We start from the raw sequence: 18,325 nt of genomic DNA on the forward strand, positions 1-18,325 counted from the left end.
TGTCTGTGCCAGTCTCTGTGTGTGTTTGTGTGTTTTGTGTGTGTCTGTATCTGTTTGTGTGTGTGTGTTTGTGTCTCTGTGTGTTTGAGTGAGTGTTTGTGTTTATGCATGTGTGTATTTGTGTATTCGTTTGTGTATGTGTGTGCCTGTGTGTGTGTGCCTGTGTGTGTGCCTGTGTGTGTGTGTGTGTGCCTGTGTGTGTGTGTGCCTCTGTGTGTGTGTGTGTGTGTGTGTGTGTGTGTGTGTGTGTGTGTGTGTGTGTGTGTGTGTGTGTGTGTGTGTGTGTGTGTGTGTGTGTGTGTGTGTGTGTGTGTGTGTGTGTTTAACGTCACACTCAGCAATACTCCAGCAATATGACGAATAATCGACCACCTGATCCATTAAGTCGCCTCCTACTTTTACCATAGGCTGCTTAGGACCTTTTTCTGCCCGAGATCCTAGTGTGGCAAATGATGTTTAAAGTTATTAGAAATAAATTAGCATGCCATTTTAAGAGCTTCTCTGAGCTAAACTGTAAACGTGTTTAGAATGTAAATAAATGCGACAAAACCCTTTCCATATTCATAAGTTATGTCTGCTAAAAACAGAGTCCATTGTACGATTCCGACTATATCATGATAATGTGTCCATGATTCACTGTTCAACAGTGATGATACCAGCTGTTCGCGAAAAGGTGAGCCTGTCCTGCCCTACCGGTGGCACCTGTCACAAATACATGCAAAGGCAAGACAATTGTTCACTTGCAAAAACACGTAAACATATGGTATAAGTCATTTTTTTGTCACTGATGCGTCAAATTTGGAAATATCCTTGTTTAGAATGTGTTTAAATCCTAAACGAAATACACATTTGATGAGATCTATCTAAACACGTTTTGGGTCAAAACACATGATATGAGCTGTCGCCTCAGTATAAACGCCACCTAAACACAACATCACCATGATCTAAACATTTTGAGAGTTTAAACACGTTTAGCATTTTAACATATCTTGTGTTTAAAAAGCTTCCAAAGGATGTCAGAAGTTTCAAGTCTGTCAGCAGCTTCCGGTCCACACTCAAGACCATCTTCTTCAAAAGAGCATATGACTATCTGGATAAGATGCGTTTTAGAAATCTATAATTAAATAAATTATTATTATTTACTTAAGTGTAACAAGTGCCGATGAGAGTGAGAGAGTGAGTTAGGTTGTACGCCCCTTTTTTGCAATATCCCACCAATTACACGGCGGGGGACACCAGAAATAGGCTTCTCACATTGTACCCATGTGGCTGTAACCACTGAGCTACCCCCAAAGCCCTCCGATAAGGTAGAACAGACCCATTATGATTCTGAGTTTGAATTTGTCCCAAGCAACCCATGCCGGTAGTAAGAGACGCATACATGGATCGGGTGGATCGGGTAGACTGGCATGTCAACGTACCCCGACGGCGTGGATCGTATATAATGATGATGATGATGATGATGATGATGATGATGATAATAATAATAATAATAATAATAATAATAATAATAATAATAATAATAACAATAACAATAACAATAATAATAATAATAATAATTTATTTCACAAAATATGTTAACATATTCACTACAAAATAACAATCAGGAACGATAATGTGGCATTGGGCAAGTTTGGAGGCCCGTAACCTGGATGTATAAAAGAGGATGTGTCTGTAATAATTGTTACGGTTGCTTACAGCTTCCGGGTTGTCTTTGCTTTAAATGTTGTTAAATGAAAAATTGATTTACAGTAAACTACGGTTATAACGAACTTATAGGGACCACTAATTTTAGATCGTTATAACCGTAATTCGTTATAAACATATATACAGCATATATACAGCAAATGGCTGGGACCAAAAAACCTGTAAGTTATATCCGCCAGTTCGTTATAAGCGTGTTCGTTATAAACGTAGTTTACTGTATATTTACATAACGACCATCGAGCCTATGTTTAGGAAGCATTTTGATGCACTGATGATGAGTACACTACAGAAACCTAAGATAACTGAAGGTTGTTAAGGTTACACACAACCAAATGTTTTCCCATAGACTTCTATAGTAACGTTATGATTTTTTTTTAAATAACTAAGCATTCAACAGCTATTACCTGTATGTGTGTGCACAGTTTGGCCTTAGAGCAGCAATAAAAAAAATAAAAATGACTAGCTTAGTCAGCTCCTTTTCCGAGTACCGGAAGCTAAACACACCACCCCCAGTTTCGCACCAAATGTCACCTACTTGAAAATAGCTGTGGTCACATTCAGCATAAGTCATCATGTTGAAAAAGACAGTACTAAATATAGAAAAACATGGTCAGTTTTAATAACTGGATGGATGTACATTTGAAAGACATAAAAATCTTACAGAATATCCTCCAATCACAGCCTGCAGATATCTCTCGATCTACACTGAAGGCTACCGCACTGTCCAAACTGGTTCTCATTTGGTGTAGTAGAACCTTAATATACCATACCGCACTAACTGATACATGTTTTCACACACTAATTGTGCATATTTCAAGTTAAGAAAATTCCTGCTTTTGTCATATATATAGGGAACGCCTTTGTATTACGTGCGTGGGTGAATGCCCAAATGATAGGTTAATCTTTCTACAGTCCTCCCTGGTAGTAATGCCACCGTTCCTCTAGTGTAAAATATGGCACTATAACTAGGGGGGCATTATAACCAAGACGTTGAAAACCAGACCTTACTGAAATGATATAAAGGAATAAATAAAAAAAGGCATTTCCAATCATAATTTGCTTGTTATTTTTAGAAAGTGAATGATACTCTGTGTAAGGATAGGCTATGAGAATAACTGAGATCAATGCAATTAGTTTGTTTTTTTACTGTAGAAGAGAGTTATGTCCAAAAGGGTAACTACCTTGCCAATTTTTTGTCAAAAATTAGAAAACAAAATGGCATTATAACAAGGGAATTGGAACGTATGTTCTGAATACATTGGTATTGGCATTATAGTGAGTGAGTGAGTGAGTTATAATTTTACATCGCATCGGCAATATTGCAGCCATATCGCAATGAGAACAAATTGATTATATTAAAATTTCTGTCGTCAAAGGACAGTAAAACAGTAAGGTCATTGGCATTATAACAAGGGTGGCATTTTAACAGGGTATTTTGCACAGAGGAAATTAGTTCTGAGAAAAACATAGCATTATCACAAGGGAAGACTGTATTTTCATTCCATGGAAACTGGCCTTAACCTGGCCCAGTTTTTTCTTATCACTCCGTGCGTACACGTCCCTTGCACGAGTGTTCAACATCTGCTACATACAGTGAGACCACGTCAGTCAGTGCGGCATCGTTCCAAATGAAATTTTCCGGATTACCGAATCATGGTGTGGATAAAATATTACATTAAATAAAGTACGTTTATAACGAACACGCTTATAATGAACTGACGGCTATAACGAGAATATTTTTGGTCCCGGTCATTTGCTGTATATATGCTTATAACGAACTACTGTTATATCGAACTAAAATCAGTGGTCCCTTTGAGTTCGTTATAAATGTAGTATACCACACTCTTAACAAGTATAAAAAATTACAAAACCCTTTTCCTATCAATAAGAAATCTTTGTAAAATAAAACAGAGTTGATTGTACGATTCCAACTATATTATGAGCATGTGTTTATGAATCAAACACCAGGTGTCTACCATCAAACGTTTTGAAAGCCTTACTGAGATCTTGAATGTTGTAAGCCTGATCAAACAACGTTTGGGTGAGAGTCTTATGACGCTCTTTGAAATCTTCGTAGAAGGATGATGTTCGAGTGTACCTTAAAAGACACGTCATGCCCCCCCCCCCCCCCCCCCCCCCCCATTTACTCTCAAGTTCCCTTAGTGCTTGTGGGTTTCACCGAAGTGGTAAACGTCTGAGACCTGCATCACTTCGAGCTTTCCTCCCACATTAACCTGACACGCCGTGATCTAACTGGAATACTGTTAAAAAGCGGCGTAAAACCCAACCCACTCGCTCGTGTTCACAAACTATGACGTACTCCACACGTCATCAACACCTATTTCATCATGGTTTATACTAACCACGTATTTACATTATTCATTGGCACGGGTAATACCATAATACCATAATCTTATGTTTCACCTGACCTATGGAAGTCTTATCTAAGGCTGGACTGTAATCTGAAGTCTGTTCAGTTTCATTCCCACGTGACATATACCGAGCGAAGCTCACTTGGACAGTCATGATGTTGCAACGTATTATTCTATGGATGCTAATATCAGGTACTTGGTTTCATTTACACTACCAATTTACCATTTACACCAATTTCTGGTGTCCCCCAGTGAAAGGGTCAGTTGAACCCCAGGTAACGGAACGCCGATGGCGATGACGTGACCATTTCCACGGTGTGGGGACCTAACAGTGAGTTCATGCACGGTCAAATACAAAGAAGCCATGGCTTGATTTAAGACAACACGCCATGCCGAGAAATGAGAATTTCGTAATAGTTTTTGTGCAATGCAAATATACATCCAGTTATATGTTGTGATTGTGGTTTCTGTGCTATGGCGTATTATAGTGCAGGGTGCCCTTGTACAAAATAACCTCAGCGCTACGACTATCGTTAGTCTATGTTAAGGTATGGGATCACCTGTGGGCTAAGGTCGCTTTGTACAGCGACACCAAGGTATAAGAGGTAGCTGTATAATATCTGTGCAAAAGGGTATTGTATGTGTTCTAGTATATTCCAGGTATAAGAGGTTGCCGTATAATATCTGTACAATAAGGCATTGTATGTGTTCTAGTATATTCCAGGTATAAGAGGTTGCCGTATAATATCTGTACAATATACCATTGTGTGTGTTCTAGTATATTCCAGGTATAAGAGGTTATCGTATAATATCTGTACAATATACCATTGTGTGTGTTCTAGTATATTCCAGGTATAAGAGGTTGTCGTATAATATCTGTACAATATACCATTGTATGTGTTCTAGTATATTCCAGGTATAAGAGGTTATCGTATAATATCTGTACAACAAGGCATTGTGTGTGTTCTAGTATATTCCAGGTATAAGAGGTTGCCGTATAATATCTGTACAATAAGGCGTTGTGTGTGTTCTAGTATATTCAGGAATAAGAGGTTGTCGTATAATATCTGTACAATAAGGCATTGTGTGTGTTTTACTATATTCCAGGTATAAGAGGTTGTCGTATAATATCTGTACAATAAGGCATTGTGTGTGTTCTAGTATATTCCAGGTATAAGAGGTTGCCGTATAATATCTGTACAATAAGGCATTGTGTGTGTTCTAGTATATTCCAGGTTTAAGAGGTTGCCGTATGGTATCTGTACAATATACCATTGTGTGTGTTCTAGTATATTCCAGGTATAAGAGGTTGTCGTATAACATCTGTACAATAAGGCATTGTGTGTGTTCTAGTATATTCCAGGTATAAGAGGTTGCCGTATTATATCTGTACAATATACCATTGTGTGTGTTCTAGTATATTCCAGGTATAAGAGGTTGTCGTATAATATCTGTACAATAAGGCATTGTGTGTGTTCTAGTATATTCCAGGTATAAGAGGTTGCCGTATAATATCTGTACAATAAGGCATTGTGTGTGTTCTAGTATATTCCAGGTATAAGAGGTTGTCGTATAATATCTGTACAATATACCATTGTGTGTGTTCTAGTATATTCCAGGTATGAGAGGTTGTCGTATAATATCTGTACAATAAGGCATTGTCTGTGTTCTAGTATATTCCAGGTATAAGTGGTTGCCGTATAATATCTGTACAATATACCATTGTGTCTGTTCTAGTATATTCCAGGTATGAGAGGTTGTTGTATAATATCTGTACAATATACCATTGTGTGTGTTCTAGTATATTCCAGGTATAAGAGGTTGCCGTATAATTTCTGTACAATAAGGCATTGTGTGTGTTCTAGTATATTCCAGGTATAAGAGGTTGCCGTATGGTATCTGTACAATAAGGCATTGTGTGTGTTCTAGTATATTCCAGGTATAAGAGGTTGCCGTATTATATCTGTACAATAAGGCATTGTGTGTGTTTTACTATATTCCAGGTATAAGAGGTTGTCGTATAATATCTGTACAATAAGGCATTGTGTGTGTTCTAGTATATTCCAGGTATAAGAGGTTGCCGTATAATATCTGTACAATAAGGCATTGTGTGTGTTCTAGTATATTCCAGGTTTAAGAGGTTGTCGTATAATATCTGTACAATAAGGCATTGTGTGTTCTAGTATATTCCAGGTATAAGAGGTTGCCGTATTATATCTGTACAATAAGGCATTGTGTGTGTTCTAGTATATTCCAGGTATAAGAGGTTGCCGTATAATATCTGTACAATAAGGCATTGTGTGTGTTCTAGTATATTCCAGGTATAAGAGGTTGCCGTATAATATCTGTACAATAAGGCATTGTGTGTGTTCTAGTATATTCCAGGTATAAGAGGTTGTCGTATAATATCTGTACAATATACCATTGTGTGTGTTCTAGTATATTCCAGGTATGAGAGGTTGTTGTATAATATCTGTACAATATACCATTGTGTGTGTTCTAGTATATTCCAGGTATAAGAGATTGCCGTATAATTTCTGTACAATAAGGCATTGTGTGTGTTCTAGTATATTCCAGGTATAAGAGGTTGCCGTATAATATCTGTACAAAATGCCATTGTGTGTGTTCTAGTATATTCCAGGTATAAGAGGTTGCCGTATAATATCTATACAATAAAGCATTGTCTGTGTTCTAGTATATTCCAGGTATAAGAGGTTGTCGTATAATATCTGTACAATATACCATTGTGTGTGTTCTAGTATATTCCAGGTATAAGAGGTTGCCGTATAATATCTGTACAATAAGGCATTGTGTGTGTTCTAGTATATTCCAGGTATAAGAGGTTGCCGTATAATATCTGTACAATAAGGCATTGTGTGTGTTCTAGTATATTCCAGGTATAAGAGGTTGTCGTATAATATCTGTACAATAAGGCATTGTGTGTGTTCTAGTATATTCCAGGTATGAGAGGTTGTCGTATAATATCTGTACAATAAGGCATTGTCTGTGTTCTAGTATATTCCAGGTATAAGTGGTTGCCGTATAATATCTGTACAATATACCATTGTATGTGTTCTAGTATATTCCAGGTATAAGAGGTTGTCGTATAATATCTGTACAATATACCATTGTGTGTGTTCTAGTATATTCGCAGGTATAAGAGGTTGTCGTATAATATCTGTACAATAAGGCATTGTGTGTGTTCTAGCATATTCCAGGTATAAGAGGTTGTTGTATAATTTCTGTACAATATACCATTGTGTGTGTTCTAGTATATTCCAGGTATAAGAGGTTGTTGTATAATTTCTGTACAATAAGGCATTGTGTGTGTTCTAGTATATTCCAGGTATAAGAGGTTGTCGTATAATATCTGTACAATAAGGCATTGTATGTGTTCTAGTATATTCAAGGTATAAGAGGTTGCCGAATGGTATCTGTACAATATACCCTTGTGTGTGTTCTAGTATATTCCAGGTATAAGAGGTTGTTGTATAATATCTGTACAATATACCATTGTGTGTGTTCTAGTATATTCCAGGTATAAGAGGTTGTCGTATAATATCTGTACAATATACCATTGTGTGTGTTCTAGTATATTCCAGGTATAAGAGGTTGCCGTATAATATCTGTACAATAAGGCATTGTGTGTGTTCTAGTATATTCCAGGTATAAGAGGTTGTCGTATAATATCTGTACAATATACCATTGTGTGTGTTCTAGTATATTCCAGGTATGAGAGGTTGTCGTATAATATCTGTACAATAAGGCATTGTCTGTGTTCTAGTATATTCCAGGTATAAGTGGTTGCCGTATAATATCTGTACAATATACCATTGTGTCTGTTCTAGTATATTCCAGGTATGAGAGGTTGTTGTATAATATCTGTACAATATACCATTGTGTGTGTTCTAGTATATTCCAGGTATAAGAGGTTGCCGTATAATTTCTGTACAATAAGGCATTGTGTGTGTTCTAGTATATTCCAGGTATAAGAGGTTGCCGTATGGTATCTGTACAATAAGGCATTGTGTGTGTTCTAGTATATTCCAGGTATAAGAGGTTGCCGTATTATATCTGTACAATAAGGCATTGTGTGTGTTTTACTATATTCCAGGTATAAGAGGTTGTCGTATAATATCTGTACAATAAGGCATTGTGTGTGTTCTAGTATATTCCAGGTATAAGAGGTTGCCGTATAATATCTGTACAATAAGGCATTGTGTGTGTTCTAGTATATTCCAGGTTTAAGAGGTTGTCGTATAATATCTGTACAATAAGGCATTGTGTGTTCTAGTATATTCCAGGTATAAGAGGTTGCCGTATTATATCTGTACAATAAGGCATTGTGTGTGTTCTAGTATATTCCAGGTATAAGAGGTTGCCGTATAATATCTGTACAATAAGGCATTGTGTGTGTTCTAGTATATTCCAGGTATAAGAGTTTGCCGTATAATATCTGTACAATAAGGCATTGTGTGTGTTCTAGTATATTCCAGGTATAAGAGGTTGTCGTATAATATCTGTACAATATACCATTGTGTGTGTTCTAGTATATTCCAGGTATGAGAGGTTGTTGTATAATATCTGTACAATATACCATTGTGTGTGTTCTAGTATATTCCAGGTATAAGAGATTGCCGTATAATTTCTGTACAATAAGGCATTGTGTGTGTTCTAGTATATTCCAGGTATAAGAGGTTGCCGTATAATATCTGTACAAAATGCCATTGTGTGTGTTCTAGTATATTCCAGGTATAAGAGGTTGCCGTATAATATCTATACAATAAAGCATTGTCTGTGTTCTAGTATATTCCAGGTATAAGAGGTTGTCGTATAATATCTGTACAATATACCATTGTGTGTGTTCTAGTATATTCCAGGTATAAGAGGTTGCCGTATAATATCTGTACAATAAGGCATTGTGTGTGTTCTAGTATATTCCAGGTATAAGAGGTTGCCGTATAATATCTGTACAATAAGGCATTGTGTGTGTTCTAGTATATTCCAGGTATAAGAGGTTGTCGTATAATATCTGTACAATATACCATTGTGTGTGTTCTAGTATATTCCAGGTATAAGAGGTTGTCGTATAATATCTGTACAATATACCATTGTGTGTGTTCTAGTATATTCGCAGGTATAAGAGGTTGTCGTATAATATCTGTACAATAAGGCATTGTGTGTGTTCTAGCATATTCCAGGTATAAGAGGTTGTTGTATAATTTCTGTACAATATACCATTGTGTGTGTTCTAGTATATTCCAGGTATAAGAGGTTGCCGTATAATATCTGTACAATATACCATTGTGTCTGTTCTAGTATATTCCAGGTATAAGAGGTTGTTGTATAATTTCTGTACAATATACCATTGTGTGTGTTCTAGTATATTCCAGGTATAAGAGGTTGCCGTATAATATCTGTACAATATACCATTGTGTGTGTTCTAGTATATTCCAGGTATAAGAGGTTGCCGTATGGTATCTGTACAATAAGGCATTGTGTGTGTTCTAGTATATTCCAGGTATAAGAGGTTGCCGTATAATATCTATACAATAAGGCATTGTCTGTGTTCTAGTATATTCCAGGTATAAGAGGTTGTCGTATAATATCTGTACAATATACCATTGTGTGTGTTCTAGTATATTCCAGGTATAAGAGGTTGTTGTATAATTTCTGTACAATAAGGCATTGTGTGTGTTCTAGTATATTCCAGGTATAAGAGGTTGTCGTATAATATCTGTACAATAAGGCATTGTGTGTGTTCTAGTATATTCCAGGTATAAGAGGTTGCCGAATGGTATCTGTACAATATACCATTGTGTGTGTTCTAGTATATTCCAGGTATAAGAGGTTGCCGTATAATATCTGTACAATATACCATTGTGTGTGTTCTAGTATATTCCAGGTATAAGAGGTTGTCGTATAATATCTGTACAATATACCATTGTGTGTGTTCTAGTATATTCCAGGTATAAGAGGTTGCCGTATAATATCTGTACAATAAGGCATTGTGTGTGTTCTAGTATATTCCAGGTATAAGAGGTTGCCGTATAATATCTGTACAATATACCATTGTGTGTGTTCTAGTATATTCAAGGTATAAGAGGTTGCCGTATGGTATCTGTACAATATACCATTGTGTGTGTTCTAGTATATTCCAGGTATAAGAGGTTGTCGTATAATATCTGTACAATAAGGCATTGTGTGTGTTCTAGTATATTCCAGGTATAAGAGGTTGCCGTATGGTATCTGTACAATATACCCTTGTGTGTGTTCTAGTATATTCCAGGTATAAGAGGTTGTTGTATAATATCTGTACAATAAGGCATTGTGTGTGTTCTAGTATATTCAAGGTATAAGAGGTTGCCGTATAATATCTGTACAATATACCATTGTGTGTGTTCTAGTATATTCCAGGAATAAGAGGTTGTCGTATAATATCTGTGCAATAAGGCATTGTGTGTGTTCTAGTATATTCCACGTATAACAGGTTGCCGTATCAGATCTGTGCAATAGAGCGTTATGCAAATTAGACATAGTTCCCACCCTGGGATTGCTTGGGACTTTTAGTATGTTGTGTTTGGGACCTTGTTGAAATGAATTGTGGTAAAACAAATTCTGTTGCAATTTGTTTCACGTTGAGTGAAAAAATGGCCGAGATTGCTTGGACTATGTGTACAACCCCTTTGGTTGTGTGTTTTCAACGTGTACAACCCCTATGGTCGTGTGTTTTCAACGTGTACAACCCATATGGTTGTGTGTTTTCAACGTGTACAATCCATATGGTTGTGTGTTTTCAACGTGTACAATCCATATGGTTGTGTGTTTTCAACGTGTACAACCCCTAGGGTGGTGTGTTTTCAACGTGTACAACCCCTATGGTTGTGTGTTTTCAACGTGTACAACCCCTATGGCTGTTGTGTCCTATGTCTGCTACCTCTGTGGCTGATCAGTGTTTATTATCAGAATCAGTACTTATCTGTACTACTATTCCCAATGAATTCTACCTCTGCGTGCATGTATCCTGTAGTCACCATGTGTAATTAGTGAGTGAGTGAGTTGGGTTTAACGCCGCTTTTAACAGTATTCCAGTCATATCGCGGCGTGTCAGCTTACTGTGGGAGGAAAGCCCGAAGTGATGCAGGTCTTAGACGTTTACCACTTCGGTGAAACCCACGAGCACGGGTATGGTGCTGACAAACCTAGAAACCTAATCGGGGCTAACCCACAATCATAGGTTTCTGGCGTGCCCAAGGGACGCAACCCTGCACAGCGAATCGCGGCGCCTTAGACGACTGGGCCACCCGTGACCCCCTCCCTCCATGTGTAATCATCCTACGGTTCTTCATCTCCATCGTCTTGCAGCTGGCGTGTCGGAGGCGGGCATCTTTGAAAGTGTCTGTCAGACAGTCGTCATGCAGCTTGACTGTTCATCAGGTCACTTCCCAACGAAGAATATATGTGCCTCAGACGGGATCAATTATGCAACAGAGTAAGAAACAAATCCAGTTTCGTAATACATTCTGTAAAATGAATATGTTTAAAACAAGTATTATTTGCGTAATGCTACAGATAAGCATTCCCAATTTGTACGAATTTGAAATGTGTACGAAGCGTGTCTCAATCAATCAATCAATCAATCAATCAATCAATCAATCATATTTCGTAATTCATGCCACATGGCCCATAGTACAGTTGTAAGATGAATAATATGATAGTCACATGTCCAGAGTGTTATATATCTGTCGATCTCATTTTAAATAATTTACATAAATATAAAGCTATCAAGCGTAGAACATTAATATCACATCATTTAAGTACATTTGCAGACGTAATATTACCTTGGTAATATTTCTGTACTGGGATTAAAAAAAAATGAACATATTTCTTACATACCAAAAACTACATGGTATTCATCCTTCACCAAATGAAGGTCGCGTTCTTTAACAATGGCCTTTTACGAATAATGTTGACACGAAGGTTGTGTAGAGAAATTCGAAATTTACACATTGCTCTTATTACTCGTTCTGTCTCTGAGTACTCTTATGCATAATTCGGGTTGCAGAAGAGATCTTATATTAGCATTATGGGCTAAAAAAGTAAACGACTCAAAACTATGGTGCCATGATTGAAAATATATATCTGTTAAGCGCCTTCTAAATACAGATAAAACATTCTGGAATAACCACACATACACAAAACCGCTATTTAATCAAATTTGCCTCACATACGATGCCTAATTGACTTTGGATGTTAAAGCGTCATGTACTGAACTCTTCAGTACTTCCATCGCCAAAAAATTATCAGTTCAGTTCTAATCCACTCATAAACTTGCAACATTCTTCGGAGACTTGGGGACTCGCTGTTCACGTTAAACAGTGAGTTCAGCTTCACTACACTGTGACACATTCTGTTCACCAACGTGGTATTGTGGATGTCCTTGCTGACCAGGAGATCCAACTGCATTTTTAACAAAGTCATTTCAATGTAACTATTTCTGTCAATCAAGGTGTCTGTTCTCAAAGGCTCATTGTCTCAACCCGAGCCTAAAGGTACCGATTTTTAACAAAGTCATTTCAATGTAACTATTTCTGTCAATCAAGGTGTCTGTTCTCAAAGGCTCATTGTCTCAACCCGAGCCTAAAGGTACCGATTTTTAACAAAGTCATTTCAATGTAACTATTTCTGTCAATCAAGGTGTCTGTTCTCAAAGGCTCAATGCCTCAACCCCAGCCTAAAGGTACCGATTTTTAACAAAGTCATTTCAATGTAATTATTTCTGCCAATCAAGGTGTCTGTTCTCAAAGGCTCATTGTCTCAACCCGAGCCTAAAGGTACCGATTTTTAACAAAGTCATTTCAATGTAACTATTTCTGCCAATCAAGGTGTCTGTTCTCAAAGGCTCATTTTCTCGACCCGAGCCTAAAGGTACCGATTTTTAACAAAGTCATTTCAATGTAACTATTTCTGTCAATCAAGGTGTCTGTTCTCAAAGGCTCAATGCCTCAACCCCAGCCTAAAGGTACCGATTTTTAACAAAGTCATTTCAATGTAACTATTTCTGTCAATCAAGGTGTCTGTTCTCAAAGGCTCATTGTCTCAACCCGAGCCTAAAGGTACCGATTTTTAACAAAGTCATTTCAATGTAACTATTTCTGTCAATCAAGGTGTCTGTTCTCAAAGGCTCATTGTCTCAACCCGAGCCTAAAGGTCACCAACAGCATTTGCCTGACACCCTCCCCAAGCAGTCAGCTAACTACACAGGGACCTATAGCTACAATGTCAACAAGCCCAGTCACTCTCAGTGCTATATGCCAAGTACTAACCAGCGCAACATGTCCAGATCTAAAGGAGGAAGTATGTGGAACAGATTTGGAAACATATGACAACATGTAAGTACTCTGTAATACTTGCCAATACTATAGCTTGTCGCCTTGAGTTGGAGCTGTGATACAGGACACATATTGTTTTGCTTCAAGTCTTTGAATGGCATTTAGAAGTGGTACACGTAATGGAGAGAATTCATGGATGTCAACTGCTTTATTAGAAGGAACACTTACTACTTTTCCAGGTAAAAAAGGCTATGAGTCAGAGAACATATATATTCATTCAGTCCTGCTTGACAACGGTATAAGGATCCATACCGAAACGTCGCCTTAATAGTAATTAAAGAAGTTGTTATCCATAATGTGTGTCTACTTTGTCACCCGTCAACTTCTAAGTAAAGTAGACTACGGTTATAACGAACTCAAAGGGACTTCTAATTTTAGTTCGTTATAACCGTAGTTCGTTATATGCACATATACAGCATAACTACAGCAAGTAGTCGGGACCAAAAAGTAAGTTCGTTATATCCGTCATTTCGTTATAAGCGTGTTCGTTATAACCGTAGTTTACTGTAATGCCTCTCAAAAGATATTTTACCTGTGACAAACATTTTTATGAATCGTAATTAATTTAAACATAATCAACCAATTTGTTTAGGATTAGTTATCATTCAGCGTTGTGCTTGTGGAAGTGGTGGAAATCGTGCAGTTAATACAAATTATATATGTACGTATGTGGTAAATATTTTTTACTCTCTTGGAGCTTTGTCGATTTTATGCAGATACCATTGTAGGTGTTACATAGACATTAGAGTAGATGACGTCAGAGTGTATCATTGTTGACAGTATGCAGATACCAATGTAGGTTTAACATATACATCAGAGAAATGATGACGTCGTAGTGTATCAGTGTTGACAGTATGCAGATACCATTGTTGGTGTAACATATACATCAGAGAAATAATGGCGTCATAGTGTATCATTGTTGACAGTATGCAGATACCATTGTAGGTTTAACATATACATCAGAGAAATGATGACGTCGTGGTGTATCATTGTTGACAGTATGCAGATACCATTGTAGGTTTAACATATACATCAGAGAAATGATGACGCCATGGTGTATCATTACTGACAGTATGCAGATACAATCGTAGGTGAAACATATACATCAGGGTACATGACGTCATAGTGTATCATTGTTGACAGTATGCAGATACCATTGTAGGTTTAACATATACATCAGAGAAATGATGACGTCATGGTGTATCATTGTTGACAGTATGCAGATACAATCGTAGGTGAAACATATACATCAGGGTACATGACGTCATAGTGTATCATTGTTGACAGTATGCAGATACCATTGTAGGTTTAACATATACATCAGAGAAATGATGACGCCATGGTGTATCATTACTGACAGTATGCAGATACAATCGTAGGTGAAACATATATATCAGGGTACATGACGTCATAGTGTATCATTGTTGACAGTATGCAGATACCATTGTAGGTTTAACATATACATCAGAGAAATGATGACGTCATGGTGTATCATTGTTGACAGTATGCAGATACAATCGTAGGTGAAACATATACATCAGGGTACATGACGTCATAGTGTATCATTGTTGACAGTATGTAGATACCATTGTAGGTTTAACATAAACATCCGAGTAGATGACGTAATAGTGTATCATTTTTGACAGTATGCAGATAACATTGTTGGTGTAACATATACATCAGAGAAATGATGGCGTCATAGTGTATCATTGTTGACAGTATGCAGATACCATTGTAGGTTTAACATATACATCCGAGTAGATGACGTCATAGTGTATTTTTGTTAACGTTAATGGACTATGTGACTCACAACGCGGTTTAAATATAGTAGAGACTATACCATTTACAATTAAAGTGTAAATTATTTTTATAGTTTCACATACGTGTGTCTATAAAACTGATTTTAAGAATGATGTATATTAATACATTTATGACATTATGCTTCAGGTGTACATTCGAAGTTGCAAAGTGCAAAATGCCATCGCTGAATATCAAGAACAGGGGTGCATGTAAGCCAACGGCTTTTGATATCATATGCAAGACTGTGAAGAACTATTCTTGTCCGCCAGAAACTGAGCTGGTGTGTGGCAGCGATGGGAAAACCTATTCCAACTTGTACGTACATTTATACTTCAGTGCTATTGTGACTGCGAGAGAACTGTTTAACGAGACTTTGAGCAATATATATATTTTAGATATGTCAGTTTAATTTGGAACGAAAGCCAATAATAATGCAGGTCGCTCACATTTATCACTTCGATGAAACACACCAGCACGGGTATAACACGGCAACACAAACATCAGAACCAGGGCGAATTCGATTAGATGACCGCCCAAAGAACTCAAGTGATGTTTAAATCGAGCTGAATAAGGATTTCTTAAAATGATATGTAGAAACAACATGAAGAGTTATATTAAATTTTGGTTATACATTTTTTTGAATGAACAACAGATGTGATACGAAACATTAGCATGAAAATTTGCTTACTTCCAGATGCGAGTTTGACAAGGGAAAATGTGGGTTACCTCATCTCACCATCAGCAGTATTGGTAAATGCTAATAAGGTAACGCTATGCCAGATTACATTAATGGGAAATGTTAGCAAGGAAACGCTATATCAGATTACAATATTGAGAAATGCTAACAAGGTAACGCTATGCCGGATTACAATATTGAGAAATGCCAGCAAGGAAACGTTTTATCAGATTACAATATTGAGAAATGCCAGCAAGGAAACGTTTTATCAGACTACAATATTGAAAAATGCCAGCAAGGAAACGTTCTATCAGACTACAATATTGAGATATGCCAACAAGGAAACGTTTTATCAGACTACAATATTGAGAAATGCCAACAAGGAAACTTTTTATCAGATTCCAATATTGAGAAATGCCAACAAGGAAACGTTTTATCAGATTCCAATATTGAGAAATGCCAACAAGGAAACGTTTTATCAGATTCCAATATTGAGAAATGCCAACAAGGAAACGTTCTATCAGATTCCAATATTGAGAAATGCCAACAAGGAAACGTTTTATCAGATTCCAATATTGAGACGTTTTATCAGACTACAATATTGAGAAATGCCAACAAGGAAACGTTCTATCAGATTCCAATATTGAGAAATGCCAACAAGGAAACGTTTTATCAGACTACAATATTGAGAAATGCCAACAAGGAAACGTTTTATCAGACTACAATATTGAGAAATGCCAACAAGGAAACGTTTTATCAGACTCCACATTGAGAAATGCCACCAAGGAAACGTTTTATCAGATTCCAATATTGAGAAATGCCAACAAGGAAACGTTTTATCAGACTACAATATTGAGAAATGCCAACAAGGAAACTCTACACCAGATTGCATTATTGAGAAATGCCATCAAGGTAACACTATTGAGAAATGCCAACAAGTTACGGCTGTACTGGATATATACCCGGTGACTCTATGACCTGAAGAGCTACCACTCTGCTATTACAACTAAGATATGCTAGTATATCCGGGGCAGTTGGAGTAAAGGAATAACGCTGTGTGCGAGTACAGTGAGTTTGGGAAATGGCCGAAAAGGCTCCTCGAATACCAAGGGTATTCAATCTCCAGTCTATTATGAGTGAGAGAGTGAGTTGTGTTTAACGCGTATCACGGCGTGTCAGCTTCACGTGGGAGGAAAGCCCGAAGTGATGCAGGTCTCAGACGTTTACCACTTCGGTGAAACCCACGAGCACGGGTATGGTGCTGACAAACCTAGAAACGTAATCGGGGCGAACCGGGATTAGAACCCACAATCATAGGTTTCTTGCGCCCAAGGGACGCAACTCTGCGCAGCGAGTCGCGGCGCCTTAGACTTTTTTCTATTGCATTGTTTCGATTTTACAGAGATCTCAAGTATGGTATGAATAAACTACATAAATTACATGCAAATTACACACACGTTCACTCACTCACTCACTCACACACGTACACTCATTCGCTCACTCACTCACTCACTCACTCATTCACTCACTCACTCACTCACTCACTCGCTTGCTCACTCACACACAAACACAACGAACACACTAACGAAGTCTGTCATAACACACACACTAACACACACTAACACACACACTAACACACACACACAAAGCCACTAAAGAAGTCACGTTATTTTTCAGATATACTTTCCGAAAACCAGTGTGCTGGCCGATATGACATATGATACGGGTCCATCAAGATTGTTGATATATCTGAATAAAACCTTCGACGTTATTAAGTCTGAATGTCCTCATTACATTTGTATAAACCGGAAACATCTGGGATTGTATCAGCTGATTGTATAGGTAGTATCAGCTGATAGTACAGTAAGTATCAGCTGATTGTACAGGTAGTATCAGCTGATTGTACAGGTAGTATCAGCTGATTATACAGGTAGTATCAGCTGGTTGTACAGGTAGTATCAGCTGATTGTACAGGTAGTATCAGCTGATTGTACAGGTAGTATCAGCTGATTGTACTGGTAGTATCAGCTGATTGTACAGGTAGTATCAGCTGATTGTACAGGTAGTATCAGCAGGTAGTATCAGCTGATTGTACAGGTAGTATCAGCTGATTGTACAGGTAGTATCAGCTGATTGTACAGGTAGTATCAGCTGATTATACAGGTAGTATCAGCTGGTTGTACAGGTAGTATCAGCTGATTGTACAGGTAGTATCAGCTGATTGTACAGGTAGTATCAGCTGATTGTACTGGTAGTATCAGCTGGTTGTACAGGTAGTATCAGCTGATTGTACAGGTAGTATCAGCAGGTAGTATCAGCTGATTGTACAGGTAGTATCAGCTGATTGTACAGGTAGTATCAGCTGATCCAGGCACATA

General features: G+C 37.5%; 1 protein-coding gene across 1 annotated transcript; it reads left to right on the plus strand.

Annotated features, from left to right (window-relative positions):
• Positions 1-4,170: 4,170 nt before the first annotated feature.
• Positions 4,171-17,718, plus strand: LOC124133394 (four-domain proteases inhibitor-like). Its single transcript, XM_048401055.1, has 6 exons — positions 4,171-4,271; positions 11,445-11,571; positions 13,247-13,471; positions 15,419-15,586; positions 15,966-16,036; positions 17,625-17,718. Exons 1-5 carry the CDS (start codon positions 4,232-4,234, stop codon positions 16,030-16,032), a joined length of 627 nt encoding a protein of 208 aa, XP_048257012.1. The 5' UTR covers positions 4,171-4,231; the 3' UTR covers positions 16,033-16,036; positions 17,625-17,718.
• Positions 17,719-18,325: the final 607 nt, after the last annotated feature.

This window comes from Haliotis rufescens, unplaced genomic scaffold, assembly GCF_023055435.1.
Source record: "Haliotis rufescens isolate VD_foot unplaced genomic scaffold, xgHalRufe1.0.p SCAF_21, whole genome shotgun sequence".
Lineage (NCBI taxonomy): Eukaryota > Metazoa > Mollusca > Gastropoda > Lepetellida > Haliotidae > Haliotis > Haliotis rufescens.